We start from the raw sequence: 19778 nt of genomic DNA, 5'->3' as shown, positions 1-19778 counted from the left end.
GACTCTCCATCTCACTCCTCGTTTGCAATCCTCCTTTTGCAATCCTCCTTAAAATCCACCTCCTGAACAAGCTACTGCATGCCTCTTAAAATGAGTCCTCAGAGACTGAAGCAGTGCGTGTCCATCTGCAGCAAGACTTGAACAACTTTCAGATTTGGGCTGATAGGTTGCAAGTTGCATTTGCACCGCACAAGTGCCAGGCAGTGACCATCTTCACCAAGAACCTAACCATTGCCCCTATTGCTCAATGGCTTCACCATTGCTGAATTACACACTATCAACATCCTGGGGGTTACCAATGACCAGAAACTGAACTGGACTAGCCATATAAATATAGTGGCTACAAGAGGAGGTCAGATGCTCAGAATTCTGCAGAGGGTAATACATCTCCTGACTCCCCCAAACCCTGTACGCCATCTTAACCCTCCACCAGCAATGCACAATGGTAGCACTCTACCATCTACAAGAAGCATTGCAACAACACACCGAGGCTCCTTCAATAGCACCTTCTAAACCCACAAACTTTACCACCTAGAAGGACAAGGGCAGCAGATACATGGGAACACCACCCCATAGAGGTTCCTCTCCAAGCCACTCACCATCCTGACTTGGAATCCTATCACCATTCCTTCACTGTCGCTGGGTAAAAATCCTGGAACCCCCTGCTTTTCAGAACTGTGGGCGTACCAACACCTCATGGACTACAATGATTCAAGCAGACAGTTCACCATCACCTTCTCAAGGGCAATTAGAGTTGGGCAATAAAATTGCACGTCTAGCTGGTAATGTCCAAGTCCCATGAGAGAATAAAACAAAATGCTCTTGCCTGTAAATGATTTCCTGATACATATCTAGCTTGAGGGGGTATTGTTCAATGGTAATAATAATAATCTTCATTAGTGTCACAAGTAGGCTTACATTAACTCTGCCATGAAGTTACTGTGAAAATACCTTAGTCGTCACACTCTGGCGCCTGTTCGGGTACATTGTGGGTGAATTCAGAATATCCAATTCACTTAACAAGCACATCTTTCGGAAGGAAACCGGAGCACCCAGAGGAAACCCACGCAGACACGGAGAGAACGTGAAGACTCCGCACGGACAGTGACCCAAGCCGGGAATCGAACCCGGGTCTCTGGCGCTGTGAAGCAACAGTGCTAACCACTGTGCTACCGTGCCGCCCTCCTCTGCACCCTCTTGAAGATTACACTGCAGGAAAATCCAAGGCTCCTCCGACAGCACCTTTCAAATCCGTGAACTCTACCACCCACAGAGTCAAGGGCAGCAGATGCATGGGAACACCACCCCAACAAGGCGCCCTCCACACCATCCTGACTTGGAGCTATATTCCCATTCCTTCACTGTCACTGGGTCTAAATCCTTGAACCATTTCCTTCCCTAAATATTTGCAACTGCAGCTTCCTGTTCTTTTGTCGAATAGCCTCTCAATTTCCTGTAAGCATTCCGTGATTCTTGTCTATAAATAAAAACACGTATCCAATGAGATGACAAGGTGGAGATTTAAACTTTTGCATTTTTACTGTAGCTCTTTTCAAATCCTGCATTCAGAAATCTAACCTTTGTATCCAGTCAGGGTGCCCTCCCTCGTCAAACAGCAGAGCTCTTGAGATGCCTCTTGCAACTCCAGCTTCTGCAGTACTACCTGATATTTAGTAGTGAGCCATGAAATCAGACTGGACACACGAGACAAAATCTCATTTCAGGCAACAACAAGCAGTGAAAACCAGACATTAAAATAGTGTAACTCATGGAAAATAAAGGACAGATTTTCAGACACCTGAACAGAGATATTAATTGGAATAAAAACACCGTTGTTTATACACTGCTCTTTGCATCAAAGCATCTCAACAGGTTGTGCAATCAGTGAGGTTTGAAGTCATCCTATAATGTGCACTGTCCACCTTTGTTTGAGTACAGTGAGTAGAGGGAAACAAGTTAACAATGAGGAATGAGAGCGGCACAGTGGTTAGCACTCACGCCGCTGAGGTCCTGGGTTCGAACCCGGCCCCGGGTCACTGTCCATGTGGAGTTTGCACATTCTCCCGTGTCTGCGTGGGTTTCACCCCCACAACCCAAAATTGTGCAGGTTAGGTGGATTGGCCACGCTAAATTGCCCCTTAAAGTGCAGGAAGAGGCCATTCAGTCCATCGAGTCTGCACTAACGCTTTGAAAGACCACTCTACCTAGGCCTTAACCCCCGGCCTGTAACTACACCCTAAAGGACAATTTAGCGTGTCCAATCCACCTAACCTGCACATCTTTGGATTGTGGGAGGAAACCGGAGCACCCGGAATAAACCCATGCAGACACGGGGACAAACAGTCACCCAAGGTGGGAATCGAACCCAGGTCCCTGGTGCTGTGAGGCAGCAGTGTTAACCGCGACACCACCGTGTCGTCACCATGCTGCCACCAATTCACTACCGTCTCCTGCCCATTTCAACCATGGTGGTGTCCAGAAGTACAGGGTTATACCCTACATAAATTGCGCAAAATGAAATGAACACATTTCACTTTAACCAATATCACTGAGTACTGTTTGGTTAATCAAGAATGTAACAGAGATTACAAGGCATTATTTTCAGGGGCTGTTGATATTAAGCTTAATGGGAGTTTAGCAAATGCATATGTTAAGCCCTCTAACAAACACGGGTGTTAAGAGTGCTAGAAAAACTCAGGCAAACATTTTATCTACAGGCCATTAGTCACTGTGTTAAGATTATCAAATCTGAATGAGTTAAGATTGGTGTTGCACTGGGAGCAACATTTGTGCAAATACTGCCCACCAGACTAAGAGGAGACAGAGAGACAGTAATGATCCTAGGCGTCTGCTCTAGAATTACTTACTTCATTAACTATTTCATGTTTACTGTCCCTGCCCACACTTACCCCACTAGATTAATCTGGATCATTGTAATTAAATGGTAGTACAGTATATAACTTGCAATATTTCCTGCAAAGAATTATAGTAAATCCTATTCCCATCTTATCATGTAGTATTTTAACTGGATGAATTATTGCCCACGCCAGTACAGGCCTTTTTGTGGCAAAATGCTGCAAATTCATTGAAATGATTAGCGATGAGTTGCTGTTCTTTACAAGCGGTTTCTCCTTCATAAAAGGATCGCGACCAATTGTTCTGTATTGTGCTGGGACAGGACATACACTGATGGCACATAAAAGCACACCCTGTATTCCTGTTTGCTGGAGTAAATGTACACACAATGGTTAGCTTCCTCAACCTGCCCAGAATCCACAACAACTTCCATTTAAATAACACCTTTAACCTTGTAAATTGTCCCGGGGCAATCAGTCAGGAATTGACACCGAGCTAAAGAAGGAGACATTAGGACAGGTGATGAAAAGCTTAGACAAAGAGGAAAGAGAAGCGGAGAGCATTTCCGAGCCAGAGGTTCAAGATAGTTACAGGCTTGGCTACCAATGAGTGAATGAAGTGAGGTGAGATTAGACACGGTCAGGGTTGGAGGTGTGCAGGGATTTCTCCTCATTGCCTTAATCAATATTGCTCTCTTTGGAGACAGGACTAGTAATTAAAAGGCATTTTCCACAACAACAATGACCTGCATTGCTATAGCACCTTTAAATTCGAAATATAGCTCAAGGCGTTTCAAAGAAAAGAACAAAGAAAAGTGCAGCACAGGAACAGGCCCTTCGGCCCTCCAAGCCCGTGCTGACCGTGCTGCCCGACTAAACTATAATCTTCTACACTTCCTGGGTCCGTATCCCTCTATTCCCATCCTATTCATGTATTTGGCAAGATGCCCCTTAAATGTCACTATCGTCCCTGCTTCCACCACCTCCTCCGGCAGCGAGTTCCAGGCACCCACTACCCTCTGTGTAAAAAAACTTGCCTCGTACATCTCCTCTAAACCTTGCCCCTCGCACCTTAAACCTATGCCCCCTAGTAACTGACCCCTCTATCCTGGGAAAAAGTCTCTGACTATCCACTCTGTCTATGCCCCTCATAATTTTGTACACCTCTATCAGGGCGACCTCTATCAGTTTCCCTGAGACATAATCAGGGATGCCAAGTCAAAGAAAGAGATATTAGAAAGACTCAGTGAATGTTTGACAGGAGATGTAGATTTGAAGGAGGATCTTAGAGGAGGAGGGGGAGGTAGAAAGACACAGATATTTAGGGAAGGAATTCTAGAGTGTGTGGATTTAGCAACTGAAGGGCCAGTTTGCTGTCAATGGTGAATGAAGAGAATGGGCCGGACAACGGGACCATGTTAAAATATTGGGAGTTTAGATGGGGGGGGGGTTGGGATGTTGGAGGAGTAAATGCTGTAGGACTGCAGAAGGTTACATTTTTAGCTCGGATTAGGCCATGTTGCAAGTTAAATAAAGAATGAGAACTTTCAACTTGAGGCATATGGGGATTGGAACCTCGTGTAAATCAGCAACAATAGTGGTGATGGTCACATCGGACTGGGTATAAGATATACAGGCAGTGGAGTTCTGAATGACTTAAAGTTTCAAGAGAGTGAAGAATGGGAGAACAATATTGGAATAGTGGAGTTTGTAAATGACAAAAGGAGAAATGTTTCATCAGCAGATGTGCTGAGGGTAGCAGTATATGTGGGAAATATTAGGCAAGTAAGCAGTTTTTGGGGTGCAGAGAATATGGAACTGTAAGCATAACCCGAGGCTGAACACGATGTTGAGGTTGTAAACAGTCTGACCAACCTGAGACAGTGAGGGGACTGGAATCAGTTGTGAGGGTATTGAGTTTGTGGTTGTGTGGGGTAGAGGGTCAAAGATGGCAGGCGGCACAGTGGCACAGTAGTTAGCACTGCTGCCTCACAGCGACAGGGACCTCGGGACCCGGGTTTGGGTGATTGTGTGTCTGGAGTTTACACATTCTCCCCGTGTCTGTGGATTTCCTCCGGGTGCTCTGGTTTATAACATAATAATCTTTATTGTCACAAGTAGGCTTCCATTAACACTGCAATGAAGTTACTGTGAAAAGCCCCTAGTCGCCACATTCCGGCGCCTGTTCGGGTACACAGAGGGCGAATTCAGAATGTCCAAATTACCTAACAAGCACGTCTTTCGGGAGTTGTGGGAGGAAACCGGAGCACCTGGAGGAAACCCACGCAGACACCGAGAACGTGCAGAGTCCGCACAGACAGTGACCCAAGCCAGGAATCGAACCTTGGTCCCTGGCGCTGTGAAGCCATAGTGCTAACCACTATGCTACCGTGCTGCCTACAGTCCAAAGATGTGTGGGTTAGGTGGATTGGCCACGATAGATTACCCCTTAGTGTCTCAAGATGTGCATGCTAGGTGGGTAGCGGGGATGGGGTGGGGGAGTGGGCTTAGGTAGAATGCTCTTTAGGAGGGCCAATGCAGATTTGAAGGTTCTGAATGGACTCTTTCTGCACTGTAGGGACTCTATGATTCACACTGGAGGGCCAGGGAGACTAATCGAGGTTGCCAAGAATGGGGATAACGGCACTTTGCGTGGGTCAGAATTTGGGAGGTGCAGTGTTCAATAAGTTCGAGATTGTGATGAGCGGCAAGGTTCATGGTCTCAGCATACAAAAGAACCAATGAGAGGCAAGGGTTCCAATCATAGACTGATAAAGAGAAGGAGGCCATTTGGCCCATCGTACATATGTTAGCTCTTTATCCAATTAGCTTGCGTCCCTGTTATTTCCCTGTAACTTGCAACATATTTGCCCTTCAAGTTTTAATCCAATTCCCTTTTGAAAGCTATTATTGAATCTGCTTCCACTGTCCTTTCAGGCAGTACTTTCCAGAGCATAACTACGTTTAAAAAATACGTAGTTTGTTGAGTTGAGCTGAGTAAAAATACACCTCACCTCTGGGTCTTTTACCAATGACCTAAAATCTGCCCTTTCGTTACCAAACCTTCTACGACTCTTGTTTCTCCTTCATTACAGTGGCAAACTCCTTTAAATTATGATACAAATTGCTTTGTATTACTGTGCATTGATAATTGGAAAATTGATTCTACATATCATTACGTCAGTTGCTTCCAGTGGTGTCTCGTCATCTGACTCCCCACTTTCTACAGGTGCTAATTGCAGTTTAATGAGGTGGCATATTTCTCAAATGAATTTACAGAGATTGCACAGTAGGCTGAGGACTGTGATTGTTGGTAAATCCAGCGAAGAATAGAGCTGATGGTATTCCTTCGCCTGTGTCAACAAACAGGAATGTGGAGGGTTGGGGGTGGTTTTAGGCTTAGTAATTGCAAGCCCTGATTAATGGTAAAACACAGCCACCCTCTTGCAGTTAAGAATGGATGCATGGGGTAGTGTGTTTGCTTGTGTGCGTTGTTGATTCAATGTCAGTTGGGTGGGGCATCCCATTAATTTTAAGCTCTTGACAACTAATTGTCCCTCCCTCCTCATTATTTGAACAAACAGTTTAATCAGCCAAAGATTATATCGGAAGCCTTGAAAAGCCAGAGCGCCAGAGCTACAGAGTCTCAGGAACCCCTCACCGACAACACAACCTGTGGTCTTTCGTTAGGAATCTCTATTGTTTTCTTTATCCTCAGCTATGTTGAAGACAGCAAAAGTGATCATTTTTTCCCTTTGCTTCTTTGGTTTTGTACCTGCTGTAAGTAGTTACATCTGGGCCTGGATGCTGTCAATTCCTTTCAAAGGATCTCAAGAACTCTCCGCCAAGCGGAGTTCAGGCACTCAACCAAATGACCAAGAGAGAAGTGTGAGTATAAGTTAGACAAAAGGTCTGGAACCCAGACGGGAACTAGTTACTGTTTTCTTAGTCATTTGGTTCTGAATTTTGATGTATAACTCCGGACTGCTGTTGCCACCTCCACTGTGCCTCTGTTCCAAGCTGTGTTTTTCTTGACTGTGCGGTATTATACATTCTATCTGCCAGTAGAAGGGATTGGGCAATGGAATCAAGCAATTAGTTCATAATTTTAAAAGAATCTTCAGTTTACAGAGGCATTAATGAGATTTTAAAAATAACTTTTCCTAAGTTCCTGAGATTCAAATCTATTCTCCTGCTCCCCTTAAAATTACAATTGGCGGTTTGCTAGCTATAATTTAATGCCTTTTATTTAGAAAGTAAATCGAGGGCGCGCAGTGGGTAGCGCTGCTGCCTACGGCGCTGAGGACCCAGGTTCGATCCCGGCTCTGTGTCACTGTCCGTGTGGAGTTTGCACATTCTCCCCCGTATTTGCATGGGCTTCGTCCCCATAACCCAAAGATGTGCAGGGTAGGTGGATGGGCCTTCATTGAAAAAAAAATAATTGGGTACTCTTATATTTGTATTTAAAAAAAGTAAATCATCAATTGGGTTTAAATGAGTCCCTGAATGTTTAAACACAGAAAAGTTAATTCATTCTGGAAAAGTAGCATCAAGTTAAAAGTTTGAAAGATTCTAAGCAAAGGTCAAAATTTTCCTGAGTAACTTTCTCACACGTGGCAAGCGGTGTGTATAAATGAAAACCTGGATTCAAGGATAAAAGTAAAAAGTACTGATCTGGGAGATTAGGGGTGGGGATGCATAGGGGAGAAGTACACAGAGTCTTATATAGGGTTGAGATGTCAGCATGCTGATAGATTGGCTAAGATCGAAATCAAGACTGTCGTAGACTTAGTCAAAGTGATACCTTAGCCAGACAGTTCTGTCACTCTTGCTTCATCAGCCTGGCTATTGCTTGTAGACTGGCACAGTCATTAATTTGTGGTTTCTGGTTTATAGGACTCGTTCTGTTGGATTTGGTTCCAAACTTTGCAGTCCCAAAAAGATGATGGTTTATTGGTGAAACCCATTTTAATTAAATTACTTGATGTTTGAATGTGGAGTCCCATCCTGCAAAATTATTTTTGATTCCATCAGTATTCCTCCTCTTTTTTGGTCTTGTGATGCAGTGGGCCGTGTCCCCACCTCTTGAGCCTGAAACGCTGTTTCGAGTCCCACCCCAGCACTTGATGGCCAAGGAAGGTACATTCATAACACGGTCAAACAGGTGGAGTGTGTCAACCTGCAAATCCTTCCAAACACACCAATGGCTGGTGGTAAAAGCTGGGGACTCCTGATCAGCCACGCTTGATGCGGTGTGGCACCCTTAAAGCTATACGCCCCTGGAAACAGACCAGTTCGGGGAATTGCGAGCTATGGAACCGGATGAAGGTCTGCCTTGGTGCACCACTAGGTGTGGGAAGAAAATTGGAATTCCCTCTTTAAAAGTGTCCGATATTTCAGTTCTACAGACACTGGCTGGCCTGTAGTATTCCTCATTCCCAAGGAAATAGTTTGTTCAGTCCTGTTCTTAAACCAACATGGAGCAGGTGCCTTTGAATCATGATCGGGAGCAGGACCCACGACTGAGTTCATTCTCTTTCCACCTCTTTCAGAAACTAATTGTGCCCCAATTTAAAATTCCAAAACAATCATTGCACGTTACCTTACTTTCGTAGTAGCACTGTTACCTTCGTAATAGCACTGTAACCTTACCTTTGTAGTAGCACTGTTACCTTACCTTTGTAGTAGCACTGTTACCTCTGAGTCAGAAGATAAAAAGGCAATATATTGCCTCGGGCTACCGTTTAAATGGACTATTCCGAGATTGTTGGAGTTAGTGTCCTATGGATAAAATTGAGGCTCTTTTGTTGTCTGTTCAGCTGGGTGTGAATAGGATTGCATGATGCTAAGTATGGGAGTTCTCTCAGTCACCATTTATCTTTCAGTCACAGCAGATTACAGTATTTATCTTGTTGCTGTTTGCAACTGGAGTGTAAATTTCCTGCTGTGTTTGTCCATGAAACATCAGTACTTCAAGAATAGCTGCACAGCAATTTGGAATGTACCAAGGACACAGAAGATGCAACAAATTCTTAACTTACCAATTCTACTAAAACATAAATCAGAGGAGCATTATTGTTGGCATGGACTGATACATGTTAAGCCCAGGATTCCTGTTTGCATCTGTGCATGTATGAATTGAAATGCATGTATGAATCGAACCATTCGTTGAATTTGTCCAAACAGCTGTGTATATTATGCAGGTTAAAAGACACTAATGTTTACAAGAAAACCCACTTATTCAAACGCAAGTTTGCAGAATAGAGGACAGTCTGTGCTCAGCTGATTAACTACATTTACAAAAGTAGATCCTTCACCGTTGTATATTAAAATATTTTTCCGTTGTATTCTGCAGATGCAATGTGAACATGACCATGGCTGTGGAATGGGATTTTTCTGTGACAAACATTTTGGCGTGTGCGTCCCTTTAAGGCATGAAGGTCAATTCTGTCGCTGGGATAGTCAGTGCTCCCAGGGTCTAAGCTGCATGTTTGGCCAGTGTCACTTCACTGTCCCCAAAGGGCATGAAGGTAAGACTAATAGGCAATCAGAACCAGCCATCCCATACCACTGCAAAAAAAAAAAACGGTGGGGAAATTCAGACCGCGACGTTGGAATTGACGTGAGCAAATCGGTTAATGGTCCCCTCGTTAAAAGCAGCTAGCTTTTCCACTCCAATCTATCTCGAGAAAAATCATACAGATTTCTCGACATGCTTATTTTAGGATGGTTGGATCTGAAGACCCCATTTGATATGCAAGGCCTGTGACTACTGCCAATCACACAATTCACTGTTCTTGTACAAGGGACTCAGACATGAAGGGATATTTATGCAGGACAATCCCAAATCTCCAACTGACACCATAGCATAAGGCTACGGACCAAGTGCTGGGAAAATGGGATTAGAATAATGGCCAGCACAAGAAACAATGGGCCGAAGGGCCTCTTTCTGTGATGTAAAACTCTGACTAGATCACAATGATTACAGCTTCTTAAAGATTGTAGAGGGACCCAGAGAACTACTCCGAATAAATATCGGAAGATTGATGCAGATAAAGCTTTTGTCACCTTCTCCACTTTACCACAGGTTAATAATACATTTTTTTTCTTTCCTTGTTCCTCTAATAAGCCAGCCTGGCTCTGCAGGAACTTGGCCAGGGGGGAGTTTGATAGGCGGCTTCTGGCTCCACCAGTTGGAGTGGAGTTCACGTTCAGCGCAGCTTCCAATTTGTTTTTAGGTTTTTTCCGGTGCTCGGAAGAATGACTTTCTCTTCAAACTTTCACTTCTTTCCCTGGCCCAATGCCTGGATTAAGGGCCTAAAGGCACCTCCTGCCCTCTGGCACTAACCCCATTCTCAGAATGTGGGCGTTACTAGCATTTATTGCCCATCCCCATTTGCCCTTGTAAAGGCGATTGCAAGCCTTTTTTTTTTTTGATAACACTGGCTTGCTGAGCCAGTGCCACTGGCTTGCTGAGCCAGTGCCAATGGGAAGAGTCAGTCACATTGTTGGATTAGTAGTAGTGGAGTCACATGTAGGCCAGATCAGGTAAGGATGGCAAATTGCATTCGCTCAAAAGGTTTAGGGAGCCAGATGGGTTTTTAAGTGAAGATCAGGTAGTTGCATGGCCATCATTTACAGACAATAGCTGCATGTTGCAGGTGTATTTAATTAGCTGGAAATAATTGTACAATATAAAGTTAATCAGTAATATAGAACATGTTACCAGCAGAATGTGGAAGGGTTGTTAACTGTGGCTGGATATGTTCCTGGATCATATTAGGGGAGGCAGTGGTGTAGTGTTATTGTCACTGGACTAGCAATCCAGAGACCCAGTGTAATGCTCTAGGGACACAGGTTCAAATCCCACCTCTGTAGATGGTGAAATTTGAATTCAATAAAAATGGGAATTTTAAAAAAGTCTAAATTTTTTATTTTTAAATTTAGAGAACCCAATTCATTTTTTCCTATTAAGTGGCAATTTAGCGTGTTCAATCCACCTACCTTGCGCGTCTTTGGGTCGTGGGGGCGAAACCCACTCAAACACGGGGAGAATGTGCAAACGCCACACGGACAGTGACCCAGAGCCGGGATCGAACCTGGGACCTCGGCGCCATGAGACTGCAGTGCTAGCCCACTGGGCCACCGTGCTGCCCTCAAAATGTCTAATAATGACCATGGAACCAGTCGATTGTCTAATCGGCCCTTTAGGGAAAGAAATCTGCCGTCCTTACCTAATCTGGCCTACATGTGACTCCAGACCTACAGCAATGTGGTGGAATCTTAACTGCCCCTCAAAGGCAATTAGGGATGGGCAATAAATGCTGGCACAGCCTGCGATGCCCATGTTCAATGAATAAAAAAAAAATCTTGCTCAGTCAGCCTTCCTTCTTCCATTGATAGCTCTATTCTAAGAAAATAGAATAGGGGTAGAGATAGGTAGGAAATCTATAATATTTTAATGCCATGATGATTTTCATTTTGGGTCGTTCACAGGCCTGTCCCAGCAATTAATCACTAATTCCTGGACATTCCAGACCCACCCTGAAGGGCGGTCACCCCTAGAATATGACCCAACTTGACAATATTTCCATCACCCCAGTAGACTGTTGGGGCATTAAACAGTTCACATTTTACTCCAGGGGCTCGCTGTAAAGTGGACAAAGACTGTGGCGCCTCCATGTGCTGTGCCAGACACCATGGAGAGATGATCTGCAAGAAGAAGTTGACTTTGGACATGAACTGCTATGTCCCTGATGGTGGGCTGGCTTACAGCATTAACCAGCTCTGCCCCTGTGAGGAAGGGCTCGTCTGTCGAAATGGCAGGATTACGAGAGAGTAAGTATAACACACTCATTGTCTCATTCTGGACAAGTAAATAATCTAGACTCCCTTGCAGTGCTGAAGTATGGTTCTCACCAAATGTCTGGCTGCCTTCTGAAAATAGGATGATGGGCCACGTTCAGCCAAAATGATCTTTACTATCACAATCAAATGGCACCGAGGGCTGAACAGGAAATCGGTACTCGGCCCTTGGAGCCAAATACTTTGCAAGGTGGTCTAATGTCATAAAGTACTTGCATTTTATAAATAAGATTGCTGTTTAAGGGACTAGTTAAGGATGACGGTATACTCTACCTATTCTCTTTGCACAAATTAGAAAAAAGTGTTAAAATTCATTTTAAAACCATCACCTCTGCTCCAAGTACAAAATTCCCCAGATGTCTATTGGTTAATACACTAGTGTGGAACTAAACAAGAGAACCAAGGAATGAATGTGAATAATGAATAGCAACAGAGGAGTGAAATGTTGAATGCGATCAGAGCAGAAATTAATCCAAACACTCACTCAACGGGAATTACAAGGTGATGGGAGCTCCCACCCTCCAACTGGCCTAATCATTGGAGCATCATATCGGGAAGATTGATAATCTAGCATGGTATCTTTCTGATCCACATACCTCATTTGGAACCATCTTCCTTGTCCCATGGGACAAATGGAGAGAAATATTGCCTGCTTCTAAGGATTGTGAAAAGAGCAACTTAAATTAAAATAATCATTAAAACAATTTATTTTCTCACAGGAAAGAGTTTGACTACTGGGAAAACACCAATACCTGGCAGTGCCTGAGTCCTTCCGTGTCCTAACTGAAGAACCTGTATTTATTGTAAATATCTTCAATGTTATTTAATTATGTATACTACACAATTAATGGCTTCATAATGTAAATAATGATAGAATTCACTGCTATGTAACTGTTGATGAATGTGATAAAGTACTGTACAGATATGCACATAAATAGTTTGTTCCAAATGTTCACTGCTACATAAGCAAACGCTCTAGTTGGTATTTTCACTTTGTGGTTATCACACCCTTTCAAAGATTTTGGCTACAATATGTATGCCATTCGAGAAGTGCAGGATGCGAGGAAGAGGTGACTTAGTTCCCAAAGCTCCTGAAGTTGTTTTTTCATACCGGGTCTATTGTAGATTAATTGACAAACTGATTGCAATGATTAATCCATGATTTTAATTATCATTGCATCAACAGACCATCATGATAATAAAAGCCAAACTAACTTACTTTCCTTTAGTTCCTGTGATGCAAGGGCAGAAGGTCCGCAAATGCCCAGATTTCCAGCAGGTATAAGCATTGATGTTCCTGTCAGTCATGCCAGGGATGCAAACACAGATTGCAATAGGTGACCAGTAGCGATTTGCCATTTAACACCAGGAATTTTCATATTTGTAGGGCTCAATTGGGACAAAATTGGAAGTGGGCTTTAATGAACATGGAATGTCACTCCTGCATAATTGCTCCAAGTGGAGCAGCTTGCTCATCCAAGTTGTCAGACAGCACAAAAATACTGTCCTCACATACCGCTTGCATCAAACAAAAAGAAGCATCAAGAAAGGATAAAAATCACAAGTTTATTTAAAACACATGTTCTCACATGTCTTGGAATGAAAAATGTTTTACATGTATTTTCAATACAGTACATTGAGTAGAATGTAACCATGTTATCAGTTAACATGTTGTTTTCAATATTGGCTCATTTTCTCACTTTAGATGCGAGTCACCTGTTAAATATTAATACTTAATAGGTCATAAACTGAAGAAAAATGAAGGCGAACCTGCCACCAGAGGCTTAAAATGAAGCTACATGATCAAGTGCTTTATGGAAATGACGAGTTTCTGAAACCAGGATAATGTGCACCCGGTACAGTCTCCATAGGGATTAAGTGTGCAGTTTGTGGAGGTAGAGAGTTTGAAATTTCTTGGGTCATTTTATCCTCTGTGGCTCCCAAAATTTTAAATCCTCGCCTGTACTTCTAAAACCTAAAATTAGGACACTGTTGGGAACCATGGTTCTAGGAAGATAGCCATTTGACAGTTTGGTTCAAGGGTGGGTGCACATCAAGCAAACTGGTGACAGAGGTCCCTGATGGCATTTCACCATTCTTGATGAATAAATTGCACAAGGATTTGAAATGCTCTTCAGCACTAGGTAAACCAATTACTGGGTTCCAACAGCATCCATCACAAATTCTCACTGGAGAGAAACATATACCAAGGCAAGTTGAAAAAAATTTGGTCAAATTCTTTGCACCTCACTTACGAAAGTAAATATCTAAAATCAATGGATCATTACCAATGTGTATCCATAACCATCTCACTAACTGGCTGATTATACCTCCTCTCCCCACTTTTCATTGCCATGAAGATGTGCTTTTCTGGAAATATATGATCTTGCTTAGACAAGTGGTTTATTGCGTCAGCTAACAGCTCAAACATCTTACTGCCTCCAGGAAATACATACCCTCATCATGGAGGAATTCCTACCCCCATCATAGAAGCACCATCAACACGAGGAATGCAACTCAAACAGAAGGTTTAGCACCACCTCAGGGGCAACTAGGGCTGGGCAATAAGTGCCAGCCACACCACAGCGAGATTAGATTAAACGGAAGTTCACAGCCATTTCTCAGTAAATAAAGTTGGAAAAAGTTTGATCATTTCATCAAAGTTAAACACATTATAGACAATGTCCGTAACAGAAGCCAGAAAAGTAAAAAAGGAACACACAAGGGACTCCTCAAATCTTATACAAAATGGAGTGATAATAATGAAATACTGGCATTGTAATAATCCAAGACGGAGGATTTTCTTGGAAAGTATAACTTTACATACAAATTGATAGGATTTAAAATGATAAAAAAAATCTTGGTAGCTGATGACTGCACGTTGACATAAATAGGGCAGAACTGGCTAAAGGCAATCATCCTGACAATATGGGGAAAAGACATTCTTAAAAAAAGCAGAAACTTGTACCCAAACATGCAGAATAATTCTTGCTCATAATGTAACATTTGCAAAGTCCGCCAACTAATTTCAAAGACATCCCTTCTCGTTGATCAGTTACATTTAGTGCCTAGATTGCCTGGTGCTCCCCATCCCAAGCACAGTCTGCAAAGGTCAACTCTCCTGCATACTACACTTGATGCATGCTCTGCCTCGCAGGCCACATGGTAATGCGACCAGAAAACAAAACTCAGTCTTACTGGGCCTAAACATCAGTAAAGGGGATACTGATGGGGGAAGCATGCCCTGCAACAAGCAATTTTCTACAAACTGAGCAAGTTTGTCACTCACAGCCCTCCCCACAACAGGCACCCAAGACAGACACCAATCATAGAAAGGTGACGTTCAGGCTTTCCCGGAAACGGCAGGTAGTCTGGGTCCGTCTTTGGAGACTTGCTCAACACTATCACATCCCACCCACTGGCCACAAAGAATAACACTCCCAATAAGGGCACCCTTCCATATCCCTAATCCAGTAGAAACAAAAGAATGCCTCAATTCCACGCACCATCCCCCAGCATGGACAGTGATGCAGAGAAATTAGAGGTGTCAAATGCATTTAATAATAATCTTTATTAGTGTAACAAGTAGGCTTACATTAACACTGAAATGAAGTTACTGTGAAAATCCCCTAGTCGCCACATTCCGGTGCCTGTTCGGGTACACAGAGGGAGAATTCAGAATGTCCAATTCACCTAACAAGCACGTCTTATGGGACTTGTGGGAGGAAATCGAGCACCTGGAGGAAATCCACGCAGACACGGGGAGAATACTCCGCAGTGATACAATCCAGGAATCAAACCTTTGACCCTGGCGCTGTGAAGCAACAGTGCTACCCCAGATGCCAATCAAAAATGTATCAGAAATTATGTCCCAAGTAATCCAATAGATGTTTCCCGGTGTATCTAAATGCCCATGGCTTCATAAAATAGATTCACTTTTGTATTTTCAATAATGCAAATTCTGTATCACAAATCATGTAAACTTCTGAGCAGGAAAGGCAAGAGGTTAAAATCAGGAAATCCTTCACTGGGGTTTGGAGGAGGGAGGCTTGGTGAGGTAGAAATATCTTTTGATTTAGACCCCTTTTCCTCACCCCATCACAAACATAATTGAATTTATTACCGGAACTAATAAAATTCTGCTGAACCTGCAAAGGTGGTTTGCACAAAGGCGGCTGGTTGATAAAGTACATGAAGCCTGGGAAGCCACAAGCCTGGCAGTCTGGAGGCAAAACAGGCACTCGTGAATTGGCATGGCATGTACAATGATGCACAAGGAAGCTACTGATTATTTCAGGGTATAATTAACACAATTTCTTGAATACCAAGAGCCCTGCTCCAGCATTCAGTAATTGGAGTCTTGATTTACTACCAGCAGCATTTTAAAAATTAATTAAAACCTCCTACAGCAACCCCCCCTCCCCTCCGCGATCTAAAAAGGCTGGTCCCCTCTCACATTCTCAGGCCTATTCTTCTCTCATTAGTCATTATTCTAGCAGCAACTCATGCATAAGTTGACCGGTTATTCGACCCAAATTGTTTCTAGAACCACTCCTATCCTCAACGTCGAAGAAACATTTCCAGGAGTCACTAAATCACTATTAGAAGCAGGTATTTTGGCACTCATTGTTGAACCAGGTGAAACAAAGCTGAGCGTCTCAGCCTGACCTTGGCCAATGCACGGACCAACATTTGGAAGGCTGGCTGTTCTATCAGAGGTCCTATCACACTAGGTGGTGCTGTTGCCTGTTAGGCCACTGTAGGAACCTCAGCTACAGTCCCATCACCAATTGTTTTCAGTTTGATGTCATTACTTTGGTAAATGTGTGTTTAGAGACAAAGAGAACTCCACCTACACTCAGATAGTCATTAAATTGAGACTCGAGGTAGAAAGCATAACTGAAACAGGCAATTATCTTGGCGTTCCGATCTAGTGCACTATTCCCAAGAATCAGAAGGGTAGCTTAGTGACCTACATCAATTACATAGGGTGTGGCTGTAGCAGTGCAGAGTGAAGTCGGCATGAGGCTAAATTGGCAATTTAGAGGGTTATATAGCACAGATTGAACTGCACCTTAAGAATTGGGGCTGTAAATGCAGAGTAACTGGATTACATCCTGATGTACATGCACAATATCCCCTTTAAGTACCCTTAATTTGCCTTCATTTGCAACTTGAGGGTGTGCAGATCACAATTTACGTAAACCACTCGCTGATACAGTAGATCCAAGCATTGCAGCATTGATTTACCCACCAGAGAGCAAGACAACAAATGGCCAAGTGCAACTCTTTCCAACTGCCCCAACAAATTTCAAACCAGGAATTCAGAAATAAATGAACCATTTGATCTTTTTAAGGCCAAGTTGTGGCTGCAAGATAGGGGCTGGGATTCTCTGATCAGAGTTCAGTCTGTCACCACTGCCGGCAAGAAGGAGAATTTGGCACTCAGCCATAACTCCATTCACTGCAGTGGGACTGGAGAATCAGTGTGAACGGATGGAGAATTCGGGCCAGGATTATGCCTGCCACCCTGCCTGCACACAAGCTTGGGCACTGCTACTTTACAGATTTAAAAGAAAGCAGTAATTTTGAATAGGGATCAATACAACGGAGGAAACGGTCTTATAAGATGTATGCACAAGAGCCGTAGGGTCTTCATGCAAGAGCAAAAGGTTTCTTCAAATTTGTGCTAATGCAGCAAGATAGGATGTCTGCACAAGGAACCCAGAAGGTATAGTATGCAAGTTCACTGGCAAGATGAGAACAAACTCAACTTTGATAGTTGCTGCTAGAATAGGCATGATCAAGGAATAGCACATTACATCACAGGGAAGAACAGGAAAACAGAAAGAAAACCATGGCCATAATTCCACTTCCTGCTGCTCAAGTTGTAGTTACAATGTAAAGTCTGCCTCATCATACAAACTATTTCTGAACTCTAAATTATTACCATCTATTCAGCTTCTTTTCTTTCTAGCCTTCAGCAATTCCATAATATGGTCGATCTGATTCAATGTGGTGCATTGTTCTATTGAGGATATTGGACCCAAGCTTCATTTAGTCCCAGACCAATGTAAAAAGTTCAAACTATGTATTAACCCCAAATGTGATTTACAAGTTAATCCATTGTTTGAAATTGTAAATTTTCACAATCACTCAACAACGCAACTGACTGCAAATGAAGTGTGTAACAATTAGTTAGTGCTGAAAATGCAGCACAGGTCTGTCAGTATCTGAAAGGTCAAACAGCAGGGCTACTGCTTCTGTCAGAGAGACTCCTGCTCATCAGTAAAAATGTGTTAACTGCACTAGATGCTGAAGGAGAGGCTCTGTATTTGGGACCATGTTATTGAAGTAGTCAGTCTCTTAGTCTTCACCCTTTACATTGCTTTGGAATAGAGAATAACCAACTTGCCATTAGACTTTCAGAATGGTGCTTTGCACCTCGAAATTGGTGCCCATTTAAATAGGAATGAAATTCAAATGGTAGCTGGGCCTGCCAATGCTCTTCATGTCCCCCTGGCTTTGGTTTCCCATCACCAGGGCACTGATTACTTTCATAGAATCCCTACAGTGCAGGTCATTCAGCCCATCGAGTCTGCACTGATCCTTGGAAAGAGCACCATACCTAGGTCCAGGCCCTCACCTAACCTTTTGGATACCAAAGGACAATTTATCATGGCCAACCCACCTAACCTGCACATCTTTGGACTGTGGGAGGAAACCAGAGCAAAGTCACGCAGACACAGGGAGAAAGTGCAAACTCCACACAGTCACACGAGGCGGTCAACCGTGTCACCTGTGCAAAGAGGGGGAAATATCACTCATCTGAAACTCAGTCACTCCTCCACTCATTACATTGATGAAAAGGCTGGCTTAAAAGCAGGTATTAACTGTTCTTGATGATTGAGAATTTGCAGCATCATTTGTCCACTGACGGTAAGCAATAGGCAGAGTCCAATGAAACAAGGTGTTCTATGATAAAAGGGCAGGTGCTGAATGTGAACCACCCAAAAACAGTGATGAGGTACATGTCTGAAGTTCAACAGCCTCCTAAGAATTTTCATGCCTTAAAAGCTGTCAATGGCAGCAGCACTTCACTCCTGCATCCCACCAGCTCAAGAGGCAGAACACAGGTTTAGCCTTGAATGAGAAGTATAAAAGCTTTTTCTATTTAATTGAAGCTTCAAAGCTCGGACTATTGATTCAAGCCCTATAACAGACTAATACTGATCAGTGATCTAATGGTGCTTCATTCAATAGAATAAAAAATAACTCTAGAAGTCAATCAAGGAGCCAAACTGTTCCGGAGGTTCAATAAAAATTAAATACTTTTGCTGGTCAGGATGGATGGAGAACACACGTTGACGTACAGGCTGCAAAATTATGTTTCCAAACACTGGAAACAATTACTAAGATTAGCATGCGCATTGACCACATACTTAAAGGTCATCACAGAAACTTTGGCATGTTGCTGATTGCATGAAGTTTTTATGCCTTCGCTCTTCTGTTTAGCAATGCACGATGAAGGCCTCCACACTTCCACGGTTGGCATTTTGTTTCCTACAAATCGCCCCAAAAAGGAACACAACCCTGCATCTCGGATGGTAGGAAGTTGAAAATCCAATACAAGTCATCTTTCCATTCTTCCCGTATATTAGTTTGCCTCCGGCTTTGCCAAGGTGGTTGCCCTTCTGTCGCCGTGCCTGCAGCTTTCAAAAAAAGAAGGATTCTCTGTGCACCACAACTCAAGTGTTCCAGCCAGGGGCCATTGTCTTTTGTTTCAATCATTCTCTCTAACAAGGCACGGATCCATATCTGTTCCTGCAGCTGCTGACGGATGAGTCATTTCTTTCAGAAAGTTTTTTTTTTTCCCTGCTTGCCAGCACCAAGCTCTATTTTGCGGCTGTTTTCAGTGTCATCCATTCCAACCCTTGACCCAGTCTGAAAGAGCGGAAGAAATCATGTAAATAAACATATCCCCTGCCAGGTTCACAAGGTTTATGAAAAATGCTTCAAGTCTAGATGATCACATTCTTCAAAGGAGACATTCTCAGT

At 43.2% G+C, this 19778-nt stretch overlaps 2 protein-coding genes across 2 annotated transcripts in view; one reads left to right on the top strand and one right to left on the bottom strand.

Moving 5' to 3' along the window:
- The first annotated feature begins 6510 nt into the window (after positions 1-6510).
- Positions 6511-13579, top strand: LOC140398599 (uncharacterized). Its single transcript, XM_072487439.1, has 4 exons — positions 6511-6743; positions 9211-9385; positions 11498-11693; positions 12440-13579. Exons 1-4 carry the CDS (start codon positions 6576-6578, stop codon positions 12501-12503), a joined length of 603 nt encoding a protein of 200 aa, XP_072343540.1. The 5' UTR covers positions 6511-6575; the 3' UTR covers positions 12504-13579.
- LOC140398600 (ADP-ribosylation factor-like protein 5B) overlaps positions 13273-19778 on the bottom strand; it is a 39440-nt gene continuing 32934 nt past the window's right edge. Inside the window, exon 6 of the mRNA XM_072487440.1 lies at positions 13273-19664. Coding sequence (XP_072343541.1) covers positions 19616-19664 — 49 coding nt within the window. The 3' untranslated portion in view covers positions 13273-19615. The remainder of the gene's footprint in view (positions 19665-19778) is intronic.

This window comes from Scyliorhinus torazame, chromosome 21 (assembly GCF_047496885.1).
Source record: "Scyliorhinus torazame isolate Kashiwa2021f chromosome 21, sScyTor2.1, whole genome shotgun sequence".
In the NCBI taxonomy this organism is placed as follows: domain Eukaryota; kingdom Metazoa; phylum Chordata; class Chondrichthyes; order Carcharhiniformes; family Scyliorhinidae; genus Scyliorhinus; species Scyliorhinus torazame.
This window is presented reverse-complemented; position numbering and strand designations above follow the sequence as displayed.

Excerpts from the sequence above, each read along its gene's own strand:
- LOC140398599 (XM_072487439.1), top strand. The coding sequence starts at position 6,576 with ATGTTGAAGACAGCAAAAGTGATCATTTTTTCCCTTTGCTTCTTTGGT. Across the intron at positions 6,744-9,210 it reads CAAATGACCAAGAGAGAAGT|ATGCAATGTGAACATGACCA; the intron begins GTGAGTATAAGT and ends TGTATTCTGCAG. Across the intron at positions 9,386-11,497 it reads TGTCCCCAAAGGGCATGAAG|GGGCTCGCTGTAAAGTGGAC; the intron begins GTAAGACTAATA and ends ATTTTACTCCAG.